Here is a 17,992-nt window from a genome sequence, read left to right on the forward strand (position 1 = left end):
AACTTAGCCAGAGTTCCAACGCCCTACTTAAAATTCCACTAGAAAGTTACCTACTCAGTACTAATTAGCATAATAAAGTCAGAGCCTGCAGCTCCAGGCTTTTCAGTTAGTTGTTTACTAAGATAAGAAAGGACAGTCTTAGCCAGATACAGTTTACCATAAGAAAAATTAAGGAATCCCACGAAAGCAAGTTTTTTCTTTAGCCCTAGATTCCAGGCAGAACTATTGAGCATAGATAATTTCCCCCCCCCCCCCCCTCAGGCCAGCTTTTTCTTTTTTTTTAAGTTTTGTTAATAAAAGGGAGGAAATGTAGTCTCCCCTCCCCCAGCCTGAAACCTGCTTGCTCAGGGGTGGAGCTTCCTGCTCATTCGTTCTGCCACGCCCACTGCTAGAACCTGCGGAGCCACACACGTGCACCTTTCTACTGGACCAGAGATTATTCGGCGGGAATCGGGTCCCCTCCCCCTTCCTTCATAACTAGTGTCGCAACAATAAAATTTGAGCCTTGATCAGAGTAACTGTCTTGGCTACATTTCTTTCTCTCGCCACCTAGCCCCTCTTCTCTTCCAGGTTTCCAAAATGCCTTTCCAGGCTAGAACCCAGGTTGTGGTCTGCTGGCCGGACACAACACATAGTGACACCATGCCTCAAAAATATAAAATAAAATAAAAGTGTAGTCCCTGGTAAGTCAACCATGCTCCAGTGCTAGACCACATACTTAGGAGTATTCGGGCAGCACAAATTGGTCTTACAGTGCTTTCAAAAAAAAAAAAAAATGGAACAAAGTTAAGAGGATAGGGAGGAAAAGTGGAACTTAGAAAAGTTGATGGTGAGTAATATAAGAAATACTCAAAGAACTAACAAAAGTTGAGGTTTTTTTTTTTTTATTCTAAGCAGGGTAATCAATACTACGTAACAGTTTTGATTGTAAAAAAGCAGGCTCTTCCTAAGTCCTGTTAAAGCTGAACCTGACTTCATGCCCCATCACTGTTCCTAACAATAAGTCTGCAGAGGTATCTTCCAAGTAGGACGTGGGGGCAGAGAGGCATTCCTCCCAGGGGCTCCAGAATCGCCTTCGCTGCTCTCAAGGCTGAGTGAGGAATAGACTCCCTTCCCCACCCCTCAGTTTTTCCCAGGACTCACCAAGCACCAGCAGGATAACTGGATGAAGTGACATGACTCAGGCTCCAGCAACCTTACCAGGTCTGGTCAGAGCAGAAGCCCTGCAGCAGGCACAAGAGGCAGGATGTGTGCACTGGAGCTTGTCACAAGGTTTCTAGCTAAGGTTCCCCACATGGAGAGGAAGAGGTTTCTCTTCTGGGCGTTGGACTCTTTCCCTTAGTCACTGGCTTCAGGAGAAGGTGTTAGCTTCTAAAACAGTGTCTCGGGCCCCTATGTTTAGATGTAGCTGAGCTCATTCCTTAACTTGTTTGCCTGTCTGTAAATATGCAAGAATAAGATTGTACATATCAGTTCCCACTGTAGAAAGCAAAGGCCACCAATTTATGCAAGACATTTCTACTTCAACCCAAAGCTCACATTTCCTTGGGTTTAAAATGAGAAACATTTGATGTTACGACTTTTGTAAAAGATCTCGACCAGATATTTCACACATTAAATGTGTCCTTCTATAGATAATGCTTTTACTATTAAATAATATTGGGGTGTGTGTGTGTGTGTGCATGTGTGTGTGTGCCCGTGTGTGCACGCACGCAGTCACAGAACAACTCCCCAAAGTCATGTCTCTCCTTCGACAATGTAGGTCCTAGGAATCAACTTCAGGTTGTCAGACTCAGAAGCAAGCATTTTTTCCCACTGAGCCATCTCAGTGACAAAGATAATATTTTTAAAAGCTAATAAATATTGTCAGAAATGTGTATAAATTGGATTTTTTTTTTTTTACTGTTAGCAAGAAGTCAGGGCCTCAACTGTTCTGAAGAAACTTCCTCTGAGTTAATGAGTCAGAATCATTTTGGGTAAGCTGATGCCCTCCCTCCATGAGATTAGAAGAAAAAATGGAAATTACAGGGAAGAACGCTCTTCCTCTTTAGAAATAGCATTGTGATTTCAGACATACACACACTCACACACACACACACACACACACTCACACATACACACTCACACACACACACTCACACACACACACTCACACACACACACTCACACATACACACACACACACTCACACACACACACACTCACACACACACACACAGAAATTAAAAATAGAACCCCAGTAAGAGGGGAAGTAAGTATGGAAGTGAGATGTCAGCACTCACATAGTCATTGCAGCTCTATTCACAGGAGCTGTGATAGAGAAATCATTCTGGAAGTGGTTGGAGGAAATGTGGTGTACATAGACCACATTTTGAAGATGATGATGAGGCCATGTGAAAAGCCATGGCTGAACCTTCAAGAAATGGCTATCAGTGAACTGAGCAAGACCCAGAGGACAGGTGATGAGTTGTTTGCCTCATGGAGGTATGTAAAGTAGTCACATTCAAGCTGAGCATGCTGATCCATTCCTGTAAGCCCTGCACTTGGGAGGGTTAGGCAGGAGGATTGCCATGAGTGCAAGGCCAGTCTGTACTACATAATGAGTTCTGAGCCAACCTGAGATATATAGCAAGATTTTTTTTTTGTCTCAAAAAACTAAAATAGATAAAGTCAAATTCATAAAAGCAAAATGGAATTTTGTCTACCAGAAGAGAAAACATGTAGAAGTTATTTATCAATAGACAAAAACTTTTAGTCAATTAATATGAATAACTCTAAGACAACACAGCATCTGTAGTCAATATTAGTAAAGTGTGCAGTTAAAATGTTAAGAGAACAAATTTTATGGTTTTCTCTGTCTTAGCTAGGATTTCTATGGCTGTGATGAAACACCATGAGCAAAAGCAACTTGGAGAGAAAGTGGTTTACTTCATCTTAGACTTCTAATAAGACTTTAACTCAAGGTGAAGCAGAGGCTATGGAGGCTGCTTACTGGCTTGCTCCCCATAGCTTGCTTAGTCTTCTTTCCTATACAACCCAGGAGCACTACCTGGGGATGCACTACTCACAGTGTGATAGGCTGACCCATATCCATCATTAATCAAGAAAATGTTTCACAGCCTTGCCCACAGGCCAATTTGATAGGTGTATTTTCTCAATTGAGGTTCCCTCTTCTCAAATAATTCTGCCTTGTGTCAAGTTGACAAAACACTAATCAACTCTCCCCCTTTCCCCCTCCCCCTCCTCCTTACCATCCTCCTCCCCCCTCTCCTGTCCTGTCCTCTCCTCTCTCCAATCTCTCCTCTTCCTTAATTCTCCCTTCCTCTCTCTATTCTTCAGTACCATTGGAACTAGAATGGTATGAAGTAGCATAAACAAAATCCTAAAGGGACTGAATAGATAAAAGACCTAGGGTTTGAGGACAGACAGATGACCATCTGTCAAGAAGAGAAAAGGCAGTGTCTTGTGTGCCATGAGCAAAGGTAGAGTAGAGGCACCCTCTTACAGAGTCTGTAGGTCATCTGTGTCTGAAGGCAGGCACAGTGACTCTTCACTTTCCCTCTAGCTGACACTGTTGGTGGTTGACAAAACAGCATGTGCTCAGTCGTCCTCCTCATAAAGTCATAGCTCTGTGAAAGTTGTTCTGTTCTGAGTCTGTGAGAGTAAACAGAGAGAAACTGAGGTGTGAGCTAAGACAATTTCAACAGTTCCACATTGACCTTGTAATTGTCCTGCCTCAGACTCCTGAGTAACTAGAATTGCAAGGCCTGTGCCACCGGGCCCAGCTTGTCCAAAGCAGCTCAGATGACCAAATGTGACCAAGTGATGAAATAGATTAAACTTTATGTGTTAAGGGTTGGTAGGAATGAACCCTCTCTTCCTTACAGAGGGTTTCACAAGGAGACCTTTACCCTCCTGTATGTCTGTCTATCACTGACAACTACATCAACAGGCTATGACATCTATAGGTCACACATACAGACATTGTATAGCAGAATGAACTAACATCAACGAAAATACTAACCCGGGTCCCTAGAAAATTGCTGGCTGCTAAGCCAAACTCAAGATGGTGCATTCTTGAAATTCCTCCCTCCCTCCCTAATACTTTCCCTTCCACCTTCCACACTCCCATCTCTTTTTTCTTTCATTAGAAAGGAATGAATTTAGGGTCTCGCACATGTCAGTCAAGCACTCTGCTGTTGTATTATAGCTCCAACCCTTTAAACTGTTTTTAAACATAGTTTCATTTTATTTTATGTATATGGGTATTTTGACTGCATATATGAAAATAAAGAAATATATTATAAACCAATTCCTAATGACTTACCATTACATTCATAGATCACTATGTTTCTCAAACCTCAACAGAGAAACTTTTTATAGTCTACATAGTGAAATTAAATATTTTTATATTACACTTTTAAATTTTCATACATATACATATTACTTTTTAATTTCTCCTTCTTATTCTCCTTTGTTTTTTGTTTTTTGTTTTAAATGTGGTGTCACATACCCCAGGGAAGTCTTGAATTCACTATAGTCGATTTCCTTGAATTCCAGATCCTCTTGCCTTTACCTCCTAAGTTCTGGAACAGCAGGTGTGTTCCACCACACTGTGTTGTGTTTATTTATTTATTTATTTATTTACCCACTGAATCCAATTAATGCTTTCCAAATATCCATGGATATAAAGTCAACACGGGTCACACCCTTAAAGATGCATTTATATTAATGGGAATAGACAGTTTTACAGTCTGTCTGTTCACCACTTTAGCATGAGTTATGGCTTGGAGAGTTACTGGCTCCTTTATCTTGTCAAGTCACACTTGTAAGAGCATTGGAGTTTCACCTGCAAAGACAATCTGATTTGTGGCTGTACTGAGGATGCTTATATATGATTCAGAACGACAGGAGAATCACCAGAAAAAAATCTAATTTCCCTTCCTGACTGTTCCTGAAGTTTGGATTCTGAGGCAAGCATTGGCTTATTAAAGAGCTACTGTTCCCTTCTCTGTTAACAGAAGAAGAACTTGCAACTGAGGAGTTGGAGGGGTGTGCACACCTGTGTTCCAGAACTGCCAACACCAATAAGGCATCTTCTACGGGAGGTAATATTGAGTCACATGGTCATATGTGTCTCTGTATTGAATATGACTGAGGACTTAGATGTGCACTGTGAGACCCATCTTCTCCTAATCTAGGGAGCTCAAAGACCTATGAACTTCTTGCACTGAGTGGATATATGCTTTCTCTGCCTATGCACACTCAGTTCAAACCATAGATTTAGGAGAAGTCCCAGGAAACGATCACGTGACTTCTGGAATTTTAGTTTTGGTGGTGATGCAGATAAACCCAGTCTCTCCAGTTCCTCCTTTTAACCAACCACAGTAGAATCTCCATGTTAAGACAGGAGAAGAGACGCTGTGTGTTAGGGGAAGGATTTTCCTCTGCCAGGCTTAAAGAGCAATAGAGTGCAATGCTCCCCCACCTCAGCCAGAATCCACTCTTGCTTACACTTCTCAGCTGTGGATCCAGCCTGCTGGCCTGTAGCACACAAGCCTTGTGATTTGAGGGCATGCACCTGGGATGTGTCATCCCTCTTCTCCCCCAGTCCTTCCTAAGTGGAGAAGCAGGTGGTCTGCATGGGCAAGGGCTGGCTCACACCACATGAAGGCTCCAACCGGCACTATCTTTACTAGAATTGGCTCTGGACACTGTAGCAGGTAAAGGTATAGGAAATGATGTTCTAAGCTACTATAGACAGAGCAGTACACTGTTTTCATCATCTGATATCTCACAGGAACAAAAGAAGTACAGGCTTAAACTTGACTCCTCTTGCCTCTGATCTCACTACATTTAGAAGGTACTTTTGTTTTTTGTATCAATAATTTATTATTTTTTAGTAGTAGCGACAGCGTTACACTCACAATCAGTGGGTATCAGTAAACCGGTTGGTTAGTTTTAGTGCCACAGGTTTGTTACAACTATAATAAGCAGAATATAATATGTAATTTTATATACTGTTTTGTGAGTAAAGGTAACTGTCTCAAAATCCCACCTCCAGATTTAGCTTGAGTTTGTGTTTCCTCCTTTTTTTCATTTTATTATTATTCTATAATCTTTTTTTTTCAGTCCAGTCATTATCCCCCTCCTGATCTATCCTCCTACACTTGCTCACCCATTCATCCTCCTCCATCTCCAAGAGGATATCCTCACCACTCCCACCCCACCAGCTGGGACCCTCTAGAAAGTACCAGAGACCTGGGAAGTGAGAGACACCCAGCACTTCATGGGAGGACTTTAGATGAAGTGCTCTACAGTGGGGAGAGGGAACTTGTAGAGCCCACCTCCAGTAGAAAAATAGGGCATCAAGTGGAGGGATGGGGTTGCCATCCTGCAATCAAAAACTCTGACCCAGAATTGTCCCTGTCTAAATGAACTGCAGGAACAAAAATGGAGAAGAGACTGAGGGCAAGGAGGCCCAGTGACTGGCCCAAAGCCCCACCTACCCAACTAATGTCCAACAGCAGACATCAGACTCAGATGGCTCATTTGACTTTATTTTTTTAAGATTTATTTATTTATTTATTTATTTATTTATTTATTTATTTATTGTATATGAGCACAGTGTTGCTCTCTTCAGACACTCCAGAAGAGGGCAAGAACCCCATTACAGATGGCTGTGAACTACCATGTGGTTGCTGGGAATTGAACACCAGACCTTTGGAAGAGCAGTTGTTTGAATTCATTCTTTTAAAAATATAATTTAGTAGAAACTTGAGGTTCACAGGAAAACTGACCAGAAGGCGAAGAGTTTTCTGTGTCCTTCCTTCCCTGCTCTACCCAACCAGAGTGATAGACATTCTCCAAGTGATAAATGTACACAAACGTATTGCTGTCATCCAGGATCTGTAGTTCATACTCTGCTGTGTATCCTGTGCGTTGGGTAAATGTAACCATTATAGAACCATAAGAAATAGTTTTATTTCCCTTTAAAACACCGATTTCTAAAACCCAAGATACAATTCACAAAACACATGAAACTCAAGAAGAAGGAAGACCAAAGTGTGGATACTTTGATCCTTCTTAGAAGGGAGAACAAAATACCCATGGAAGGAGTTACAGAGACAAAGTGTGGGGCAGAGACTGAAGGAATGACCATCCAGAGACTGCCCCACCTGGGGATCTATTCCATATACAGTCATCAAACCCAAACACTATTGCAGATGAGAACAAGAGCTTACTGACAAGACCCTGATATAGCTGTCTCCTGAGAGGTCCTGCCAGTGCCTTGCAAATACAGAAGTGGATGCTCACAGCCATCCATGGGATGGAACACAGGGTCCCCAATGAAGGATCTAGAGAATGTACAGAAGGAACTGAAGGGGTTTGCAGCCCCACACGAGGAACAACAACATGAACTAAGCAGTACCCCCAGAGTTACCTGGGACTAAACCACCAATCAAAGAAAACACATGGTGGGACTCATGACTCTAGCTGCATATGTAACAGAGGATGGCCTAGTTGGTCATCAATGGGAGGAGAGGCCCTTGGTCCTGTGATGGTTCTATGCCCCAGTATAGGGGAATGCCAGGGCCAGGAAGTGGGAGTGGGTGGGTTGGTGAGCAGGGGGAGGGGCAGGAGGGGTTAGGAGGGTTTCAGAGAGTAAACCAGGAAAGGGGATAACATTTGAAATGTAAATAAAGAAAATATCTAATAAAAAAAATAAAGTAAGATTTAAAGGCCAATATAAAAATCTATTTCTCTATCTGTGACCCATTTATTTCTCTATCTGCATCTCTGTCACTGTCTCTCTCTCTCTCTCTCTCTCTCTCTCTCTCATGCGCGCGCGCGTGTGTGTGTGTGTGTGTGTGTGTGTGTGTGTGAGAGAGAGAGAGAGCGAGAGAGAGTGTGTGTGTGTGTGTGTGTTAGTTATTTTTTCATTGCTTTGGCAGTGTCTCCAATAGCAACTTAAGGAAGGATGGGTTTCCTTTAGGCCATAGCTCCAGGGTACCATCCATCATGGCAGAAAAGTCATAGCATCAGGAGTGTGAAGCAGCTGGCCACATATCTACCAGTCAAGGAGCAAATAGAGGCAAATGTTGGTGCCAGCTTGCTTTCTCCTTTTATTTTATTTTTTCAGTTTTTTTTTTTTGTTTGTTTTTTTTTTTTTTTTTTTTTTTTCCGAAACAGGGTTTCTCTGTATAGCCCTGGCTGTCCTGGAACTCACATTGTAAACCAGGCTGGCCTCGAACTCAAAAATCTGCCTGCCTCTGCCTCCCAAGTGCTGGGTTTAAAGGTGTGCGTCACCATGCCCGACTGCTTTCTCCTTTTAATTCAGTCTAGGGGACCACACCCATGAGCTGGTGCCATCAACACTCCGCGCAGGTCTTCTCAGCTCTGTTAAACTCTTCTGGAGATACCTTATAGCAGTGATTCTCAACCCTTCTCAGACTGAGACCCTTTGAGACAGTACCTCATGCAGTGGTGACCCCAACCACAAAATTATTTTTGTTGCTACTTCATAACTGTAATTTTGCTACTGCTATGAATTATAAATATCTGATGTGTATGGTATTTGAAGTGCAACCTCATGAAAGGGACACTCAACACCCCAAGATGTCTTGACACACAGTTGAGGATCATTGTCTTGTAGACACACCCATGGTTGTGTTTCCAAAGTATTATGAAATATCACCAAGCTGACAATGAAAACTATCATGGAACCCAAGGTTTTACACGTGCTAGGCTAGCACTCTGTTTCTCAGCTGCATGCACAACTACTTCCTGCCTCTGTGAGTTTTGTTTTCTTCAGAACATCTTGCAATTGAAATCAGATCATACATGGTCCTTTGGGATGAGCTTCTTTCACTTAGTGATGCACGTTTTTTCCAAGTCCATTAGCAAGTTTATTTGTGAAGACACAGCTTTTCAATATCTTGAGCAGATAGCAAGGATCAAGATTGCTGGACCTTATAAAATATGCTTTTTTAAAATTCGAACTAGACTTACTGTATCATCAGCTTCGGGCTTCTAAGTTCCCACTAAATGAAAGGTCAAGGTTAGGGTTGTCTATGGAGTGTTACAGCATGTGCTTGCTGTGGTGTGAATGTGAAATGGCCTATATGAGCTCATGGTTTGAGCACTTGTTCACACTGACGCCCCACTGCCAATAACTGCAGTCCTACCACTCTACAGCTTTACCCGGGTCTGCAGTCACCACTGCTCTGGATCTGACCATTCCAACAAGTGTTCAGTGAAAACTTGGTTTTGAGGGCTTTGAAGGGCTTCAAAAGACTGTCTGCAAGGTCAGACGTTAGGGTAAGTTCCTCCTCTGGTTCAGCCTCCCACGGCCTCAGTGACCTGAGCAAGTCACTTCCCCTTGTAGACTTGCTTAGATATGAGAATCTCCTTTCTCAGAAACCAACCATCCAAGATTTACCAGTTGCTCATCATAAGTTCAGTGCCTGAAGTTGAAGACTCATATGAAAGTGTGTGATATAAGAAGCTCTCGGTGTATCTTGTTCGCATCTTAATGGATCAGGAAACTGGGATCCTGGCTGGAAACAAGATCAGGCTATAATCTTCAAAGACCCACCTCTGGTGACCTATGTCCACCAGCTAGACAGCATGTCCCAAAGGTTCCACAAACTTCTCACTGAACAAGTGCTCAAACCATGAGCTCATATAGGTCATTTCACATTCACACCACAGCAAGCACATGCTGTAACACTCCATAGACAACCCTAACCTTGACCTTTCATTTAGTGGGAACTTAGAAGCCTGAAGCTCTATGTAACACCAAAGGGAAAGATTCCCAAGCTCCTCCAAGAAGCCAGTACAAATCCCTGCAAAGCTAATAGTAGCTGCCACACATTTCTGCAATAGAGGCTGAGAGCTGTGTGTAAGGGCATTGCCTTCTGCCTTGATGCCCTTGCTTTGGACTTTGATACGGCAAATTTTCTACATTGGACAATTTATTTTCTTATCTTTTCTAGTTCCACTTCTTGCTGCTTTGATAAAATACCCTGAAAACAGAAAGCAACTCTGGGGAGAAAGTGTTTAATTTAGTCCATAGTTCCAGGTTACAGTCTATCACAGCTCAGAAGTGACAGTTGCATGAGTTTAAAGCACCCAGTCACATCATATCTAGTTTTGAGGTCGGAGAGAAATAAGTGTGTTTTTTCTTGCTTGCTTATGTTGTTTGCTTTTTTTGCTCTCACTCACTTCAAGAGCCTCTGACTAGGGAATGATGCCACCCACAGTGGGATAAATCTTCATACATCATTCACTTAAGACAACTCCCCTCCCCCACCCCCAAAAAATCTGCCCACAGGCTAGCCTGATGTAGAAATTCCCTCAATGACAGTCTTTTCCCAGGTGATTCTAAGTTGTGTCTAGTTGACAATTTAAACTAACATCACACCCTCTGTGACATAATGGTAGAACCTGAGACTGGGTAACTGCTGGGTGTGTATCTAACTCAGAGTCATCAGCTGTGAACATGACAAAATCCTGAATTATCTGCTGTTGTGGAAATGATAGGTGACTTCGGCATTGTACTGGACTCTAACAATGTCTTTATCCCTAGTTTAAAATGTTCTTCTCAAAGCTAGAGAGATGGCTTAGTAGATAAGAGTGTGTAAGGCTCTTGCAGAGAGAGGACCAAAATTCAAATTCTAGTACTCATTGCAGGTGGCTCACAACCATCTTTAACTCTAGCTCCTGGGGATCAGATGCCTTTGGTTTCGAGAGCCCCTCAACCAAGAGCTAAAATAACAGGACACACACAAAGAGACACAAAGAGGGAGGGAAGAAGAGAGCAAGAGGGAGTGAACAAGATGCATACATAAAACTAAAGGTCTTACCTATCTAGATAAAATCCATGGAACCCAAAAGTTGGCCAAGAGAATTAATCTGGAGAAGAGTTAAAATCTGAAGTCTGGTGAGTTCCAAATGTGAGTTGGACTTCAAATAATTTTGAGTGTTACCCTGTCAGCCTTTCCTCCTCTAACAGCAGCTCTTTTGATATGGGCCAACTGAAGATAGACCATCATCAAAACTTATTGCAAAAAACTTTCATTCTCTTCTCAGACCACATGGACTCGGGACCTGAAAAGAAACTCCAATTTTAAATGTTCACTACTTTACTAGAAATCTAGGCTTAATTTGGCCTCTCAGCTTTTGGTTCTAGCTAGGGTCAGTGAAGCAGGAAACCTGGATAGAAACTACCCTTCTGTCACTTTGTTTTCCCCTTGAACCAGGACAGTTCTACATCATGGATGAAAGCAGGACTTGGGTTTAGGCACCTGATTTTGCAGCCTCTGAAACTCACAGCTTTTAGGCTTTTGTGGTTCTAAAATGTGACAAGAGAAACTCAGGAATCAAGCACGGTAGGCACTATGCTGTCTCCCTTAGCTTCAGCCTGGCCACAGCTGTCCAGGCTACGGCTATCAGATGCTATATTGTAACTACTGTGGTTTTCTTACCAAGTTTTTCACACAGGGCTTGGTTCCTCTTTCTCTTGACTGGGACATAAAGGAGAACTGTTCTCTTAAAAGAGTCTTGAATATGCCCATGTCCTCCACGAAAACCATCTCTGATCCACATATCAGGTTTATGTCAGCTATGTTGACCTTGACCTGCTAAGAGAGATTTCAGTTGCTGAATTTGAAGCACAGTTAAATTTGAACTTGATATCACTGTGCTTGACATGCCTAAAATAAAATGGAGAGCCTTAATTAAGCCACCCTTTCATGTAACCTTATATATATTGGATCATTTTTCTGATCAAATGGTCCACTTTCACAGTGGTGACTATGGAGTTGATTGGGTCTATATGTATAGGACACTTGAAATACACATGTCAATGAAGCTCATTGTCTGAGAAAGATATATATCAAACTTCCTCTAAGATTATAAAACTTGAAGTCATTTATATGCTTTAAAAAATGAACCAAGCTGGACCTAAGAAGGATAGCTCTTAGCTAGTATTCTTAGTAGTAAAGAATTTATGCTGTTCTTGCAAAGTACCCAAGTTTGGCTCTGAAAAGCAACATCAGGAAACTACATCAGCCTTTAACTCCAGCTGCAAGAGATCTGATGCCACTGATGGATCTGATGCCTCCACAGGCACCTGTATGTATATGCACAAATGCACACTTACACACATAGTTCAAAATAAAATCTTAAACAAGATAAAAAAAAGGATAGTTTTTTTTTTTATTCTGCCATGGTGAGACTACCATGTGGAAGATCCAGGCTGGCATGTGGAGTTCTTCCTGGGATAACTGAGGTAACCAGGTCTCCTCTGGCTTCACTTCACTAGGCCTTGAACCTGAGAGAGACATGGTATATCCATTTATTATCTTTATCTTTATTTTTATTAAATTTCTATAGTAAATGGGTTTAATCATGGTGTTTTCACACATGTACATCCTTGTACTTTTTGTACTTTATTCACTCCCCCATTACCTACACACACACACACACACACACACACACACACACACATATACATATACATATACATGTATGTGTATGTGTGTATTTACATATATTTTATTTTATATTTGTTTTTCTGGGTCTATCTTATTTCCCTGAATACAATGATCCCCAGTTCCATTCATTTTCCTGACAATGCCACAAATTTATTCCTCTTTATGGCTAGGTAAAAATTCCACTTTGTTTATGTGCCATATTTTCTTTATCCATTCATCCACTGGTGGACACCTAGCTTTTTTCCACAACGTGGCTGTTGTAAATAGTGCTATAGTAAACATACATGTGCAGGAATTTCTGTAGCATGGTGACTTTGATTCCTTTGGCCATATAGCCAGGAGTGGTATAGCTGGATCAAATAGCCATTTTATGTTTAGGGTTTTTTTGGGGGGGACTGTGGGGGTACCTCCATATTGATTTCCATGGTGATTTCACAAATTGCTATTCTCACTGCAGTGGATACGGATTCCTCTCCCCCTGCACCCGTCCAGCATTTCTCTCTTAGAACACTGAAATGGCACAAGTCACTCCTGCTCACGTTCCACTGGTGGGAATCGGTTATGAGGGCACGGCTTGGGCTGTCTTGTTTGGCCTCAGTGGGAGAGGAAGTGCCTAGCCTCACAAAGACTTGAAATGTCAGAAGGGGGGTACCCAGGGTGCCCCCGCCTGCTCAGAAGGGGAGAGTCCATAGCTTAGCCTGAGAAGAGAATAGAGTTATCTTTGTGGCAGCTACCTGAAGGACAACACTGCACAGTGTTACAGACTAATGGCTGTCCTTCAAGCATGCAGTGAGCCACAGTGGAAGATGCAGCCTGTTCACTGATGGAAAAGATATCCATTCCGTGGTCCAAGGCAAAACTAAAGTAAAATAAGATAAACTACAACCAAAACTTGGGCTTGAGGAAGATGTCAGGAAGATCTTGCTGCTGTTGCAAAAGTGTGTAGTTTGAGAAGTGGTGAGCTGGCCCAGGAGAAAGCAACAGGAAAGCTGGCGACACTGAAGCAACTCGACCATAGCCAGGAGTTAGGAAAGTCACTGCTCTGAGAGTTGAGTCAATTCTGCCATTACCTTTATTAAATGAAGAAAAATAGTAGTTTAATCAGGGAGGAGGTCCTTGCCTGCCATAACCAAATTCGGGTAGCTGAATCAAGATGACAACTGTGGATATTTCAACAAATGTACAGCTATTATCTGGGGAAGCAGGCTGGTAGAAGTTTGGCTCCCAGAAATATCTGACTAGGTGGGTTTTTTTTCCTTTAATTTTAGTAAGCTAAAAAAAAGTGGATTTATTTGGAGTTTTAGTCAAAATTGGGAGGAGGAAAAAAAGCACCTGTTTCTCCTCACCTTACCCCCAATAGTTTATAGAAAAGATTAAACAAAAAGTTAGTGGGTGAGGCCCCTGCCCTGGTGTAGCTCTGTAAACTGAGTTGCATCTTCTGATCCCACAGTGGAAGTGCTAATCCCCAAGATGGGGGGAAAAATACCACGACCCAAATCATCATAGCCAAATTAATTAAAGCAAGCAATTAATTGGGACAGCCTTTTCTATTCATATACATAGGCTGCCACCCCTATGGCCGGGTTTGAGAGGTCAGCTTTGGATGTGAGGAAGCCAAGGCTTTTTAGCTCAGAGGTAGGGGATTTCCAAATATGGGATTTGGTGGGTTGAATGGGTACAGTTATCAGGCCAAACCATCATAAGCTAATCCTAACAACCTCCTGAGACACAGACATGGTTACAAGGAAGTCGTAACAATAGGTAGTCATAACAAGATAGCTATACCAACCTTATTGAAACAGAGGTAGGCTTGCAAGACGGTTTTAAACAACTTTGTGAAACAGACATGATTTCCATTCCTGGAACAGGCAATGTAGAATCATTTGTAGTTAAAGCTACAGGTGGGGCACAGCCCAATCCTGCAGAAATAGAGGTTTAATCATAAACAGGAATGAGCTTAATTTGTCCTTACTGTAAGATGGCTTATAAGCCTAAAATGGGGGAATGCTGGCTCTTCAGGAGAGAACTGACTCCTAAGAGTTATCTTCTGACCTCCATGTGCACACCATGGCACATGCCCACGGATACTTACACACACATCATGCACACAAATGCACAGTAACAATGAATATTTTAGAGTTGCCTTAATTCTTCTTTTAAATTGCCTTAAATAAATAACTTATTAGGTATAGAAATGTTGGTTGGTGATTTTCTTTTAAAGTTTGAAGTTCATTGTTTCATACTCTCCTAGCTTATAGTATTGTGGACAACAGACCCACTGTTATTCTAGTGTTCCTGTCTTTATATGTGACTTTGTATTTTCACTTATAGTTTTCAGTGTCATTTTATTTGAATTTTAATTATGGTATGTCATAGAGGGATTTTTTTTTCTGATACCACACATTTGAAGTTAAGAATTCTTTCTCTGTTTAGATGTCTATTAATTTTCTAGGTGTGGGAAACTATTGACAATAATCTCATAGGAAAGCTTATTTCAACAATTTGATTTTATTCTTCTATCCAAGATATTGGTAGACTTTGTCTTTTGAATGTGTCCTAAAATTTTTGGTCATGTTCTTACTTAAATTTTCTTTATATACTTATATATGTATTACTGTATTGATCTTGCCCTTCATCTGTGATATTTTGGTATTTTTCTATATAATTTTATCTGACAGCAATGCTTCATATATTACATTTTTTGATCAATGTTTTTATTTCCAGAATTTCCATATAGTTCTTTGCAGTGTTTCTCTTTTCTTTTTGCTGTTTTTCTCCACATTTTAATTGTCTTAGTGTTTTATTGGTTGTTTTATTTATTTACATTTCAAATGTTATCTGCCTTCCAGGTTTCCCCTCTGCAAAGCCCATATCACACCCACCTCCCTGCTTCTATGAGGGTGCTCCCCGACCCACCCACTCTTGCCTCATGGCCCTAGCATTATCCTATGCTGAGGCAGCAAGCCTTCATAGGACCAAGAGTTTCCCCTCCCACTGACGCCAGATAAGGTCATCCTTATATGCAACTGGAGCCATGGGTCCCTCCATGTGTACTCTTTGGTTGGTGGTTTAGTCCTTAGAAGCTCTGGGGGGGTCTGGTTGGTTGATATTGTTCTTCCTATGAAGTCACAAACCCCTTCAATCCCTCTGTCCTTTCCCTAACTCCCCCACTGGGTCTCTGTGCTCAGTCCTATGGTTGGCTGCAAGCATTCACATCTGTATTGATAAGTCTCTGGCAAAGCCTCTCAAGAAAACAGCTATATCAAGCTCCTGTCAGCTAGCACTCACTCACATTTTAGATTTTTACACCAAGATACTATTTAATTTGTACCCTCTGGAAACTTCCTTCTCTCTGTGTTAAATGGTTTAAGAGCTCTCTCTTTCTTTCTTTGGGCTAAATTCTATTTGATTCCTCAACTTGGTGTTTGTCTTAGGGTTCTACTGCTATGAACAGACACCATGACCAAGGCAAGTCTTATTAAAAACAGCATTTAACTGGGGCTGGTTTACAGGTTCAGAGGTTCAGTCCATTATCATCAAGGTGGAAGCATGGCAGCATCCAGGCAGGTATGGCACAGGAGGAGCTGAGAGTTCTATGTCTTCATCCAAAGGCTGCTAGTGGAAGACTGACTTCCAGGCAACTAGGATGAGGGTCTTAAGCCCACAGCCACAGTGACACACCTACTCCAACCAGGTCACACCTATTCCAACAAGGCTACACCTCCAAGTGGTGCCACTCCCTGGTCCAAGAATATACAAACCATCACACTACAACAATGACACACCTACTCCAACAAGACCACACTTCCTAATAGTGCCACTTCCTGGGCCAATCATCACTTGATGATTGTACTAATGAGAGTACTGAAGGAAATCAAAAGTGGAGATCCAAAGTGAGAGACTAGAAATGGGGCTTCTAACCATCACAGTGTTTAAAACTGCCTAATAGTAGTACAGCAAAACCTTGATCTGGCAGTCTAGTTACATCATCCTGTTTGTGTTCTGATGTTGTGAAGTAATGACTTGTCAAAGTGGAGTTTTTACTCCTCTGTGTTGCATCTTTTTGCATCTATTGGAATGTGTGAGTCTTTTGGGTTGAAGTTCCTCTTTCTTTTCTCCAAAAAAACCCCCCAATTTTTTGTTTTCTCTGATATGAATCCTACAGATTAGTTATTTTCACTTGGATTTATGTTAATGGGAAAAGCTGACTATAGTAATGACTATGGTCCTCTGACCAGATTCTCAATGTGGACTGCATGAGGAGATATGGTTCTCTTTAGTCATATTCCCTGAGATGTTTGTAACCAGGAACACCAGAGTCTTGTTTGTCCATATGGGAGTAAGCCTTGCCAAGCAGAATTAATGCCTTCAGTGTCACTCTTTTTGTCTTCAATTAATGTCTTCAGTGTCACAGAAAACCCCAAGTCAAGAGTCTTTAAGAAACGGCACTCAACCATTTCTAAATCAATAGCCACATTAGAAGCCCCACTTCTAGTCTCTCACTTTGGATCTCCATTTTTTATTTCCTTCTGTACTCTCATACCTGAGGGCCTTGGGTACCATCTCCCCTGTGACTCTATGCACAAACAACCACCATCACTGTTACCAATTCCACCCTTCCAGTCCTTATGTCCCACTGCTCTCTCTGATTGGAGCTCCACTGCTGTCTTGAAGACAAAGCTGTGAAAACTTTGAAAGTTTCTTAGCTTTTGATTTATGCGAAACTTTACTGGCAGTATATACCTTGATTTGATTATTGCACAGGTATCCTTGTATAAAAATAGCACACATCACTCAATAAATATGTAGTCATATCATTAATACAAACAAAAACTGACATCTTGGCTAATATTAAAAATGATGGTTTTCTCTGCAATACTAATTTAAGAAATGCCAGATGTCTCTTACCTCCAAAGTGATATTCATGTTTTTGAAGTGATTATACAGAAAAATGGTCTTCAAATGGGTTTTCTTTCTGTAATGAAGAGTGACTCACTATTTTATTCTCTCAGCAAAGACCAGGCTTTTAAGAAAAATTTCCCAGAACATTTGTTACAGGATATTTTATGATTACAGGGGTATATACAGCCCAACCCCAAGAAACATAAGTTTTACAGTAAACAGAAACCTCACTGAGCTGCCGTATCAAAGTGGTACCTTGTGGGAACTAATAAGGGGCCTGGGGAAGAGGGGGGAGGGAGGACCCACATCTGGCCAGAGTTCCACCTATGCTCTGGACAGGTGTACGTGGAAGGCTGCCAGACGATTTCCACTCAGCCCTGGGTGGGCATCCAAGCCTCTGGCCCACTCGACGGGGGGTGGGGGGTGGACAAGGGGAAGCCTGCACTGTAGCCCTGGGGTTATGGGAGAGAGGGAAGAGAGGTTCCCATGCATTCGAGAGTGAGCGCAGCCTTGATGAGCAGAGACTGTCTATGGTTTTAGAGCTTTATTGTAGAAAGGCAGGGGGAAAGAGAGAAGGTAGAAAGAGAGAG

The 17,992-nt window shown here is 41.8% G+C and overlaps 1 protein-coding gene and 1 long non-coding RNA gene across 15 annotated transcripts in view; both read right to left on the reverse strand.

The window, feature by feature from the left end:
* Lair1 (leukocyte-associated Ig-like receptor 1) overlaps positions 1–11,642 on the reverse strand; it is a 66,495-nt gene extending 54,853 nt beyond the window's left edge. For 8 of the 14 annotated variants that reach the window (NM_001302676.1, NM_001302677.1, NM_178611.6 and 5 more), the window contains exon 1: positions 1,144–1,279. In NM_001302676.1, the coding sequence (NP_001289605.1) occupies positions 1,144–1,177 (34 nt within the window). In that variant the 5' untranslated portion in view covers positions 1,178–1,279. Of the gene's footprint in view, positions 1–1,143; positions 1,439–3,505; positions 3,655–10,868; positions 11,113–11,489 lie in introns of those variants that run through there. The other 6 variants (XM_017322358.2, XM_006540175.4, XM_017322359.2 and 3 more) reach the window with 3 other exon arrangements.
* Positions 11,643–12,199: 557 nt separating this feature from the next.
* The window catches only part of 9430041J12Rik (RIKEN cDNA 9430041J12 gene), a 46,604-nt gene continuing 40,811 nt past the window's right edge, over positions 12,200–17,992 (reverse strand). Inside the window, exons 7-9 of the long non-coding RNA NR_033568.1 lie at positions 14,290–14,359; positions 12,908–13,570; positions 12,200–12,337 (exon numbers count right to left, since the gene is read on the reverse strand). This is a non-coding gene — a long non-coding RNA (RIKEN cDNA 9430041J12 gene). The remainder of the gene's footprint in view (positions 12,338–12,907; positions 13,571–14,289; positions 14,360–17,992) is intronic.

Source organism: Mus musculus, chromosome 7 (assembly GCF_000001635.26).
Source record: "Mus musculus strain C57BL/6J chromosome 7, GRCm38.p6 C57BL/6J".
NCBI lineage: Eukaryota > Metazoa > Chordata > Mammalia > Rodentia > Muridae > Mus > Mus musculus.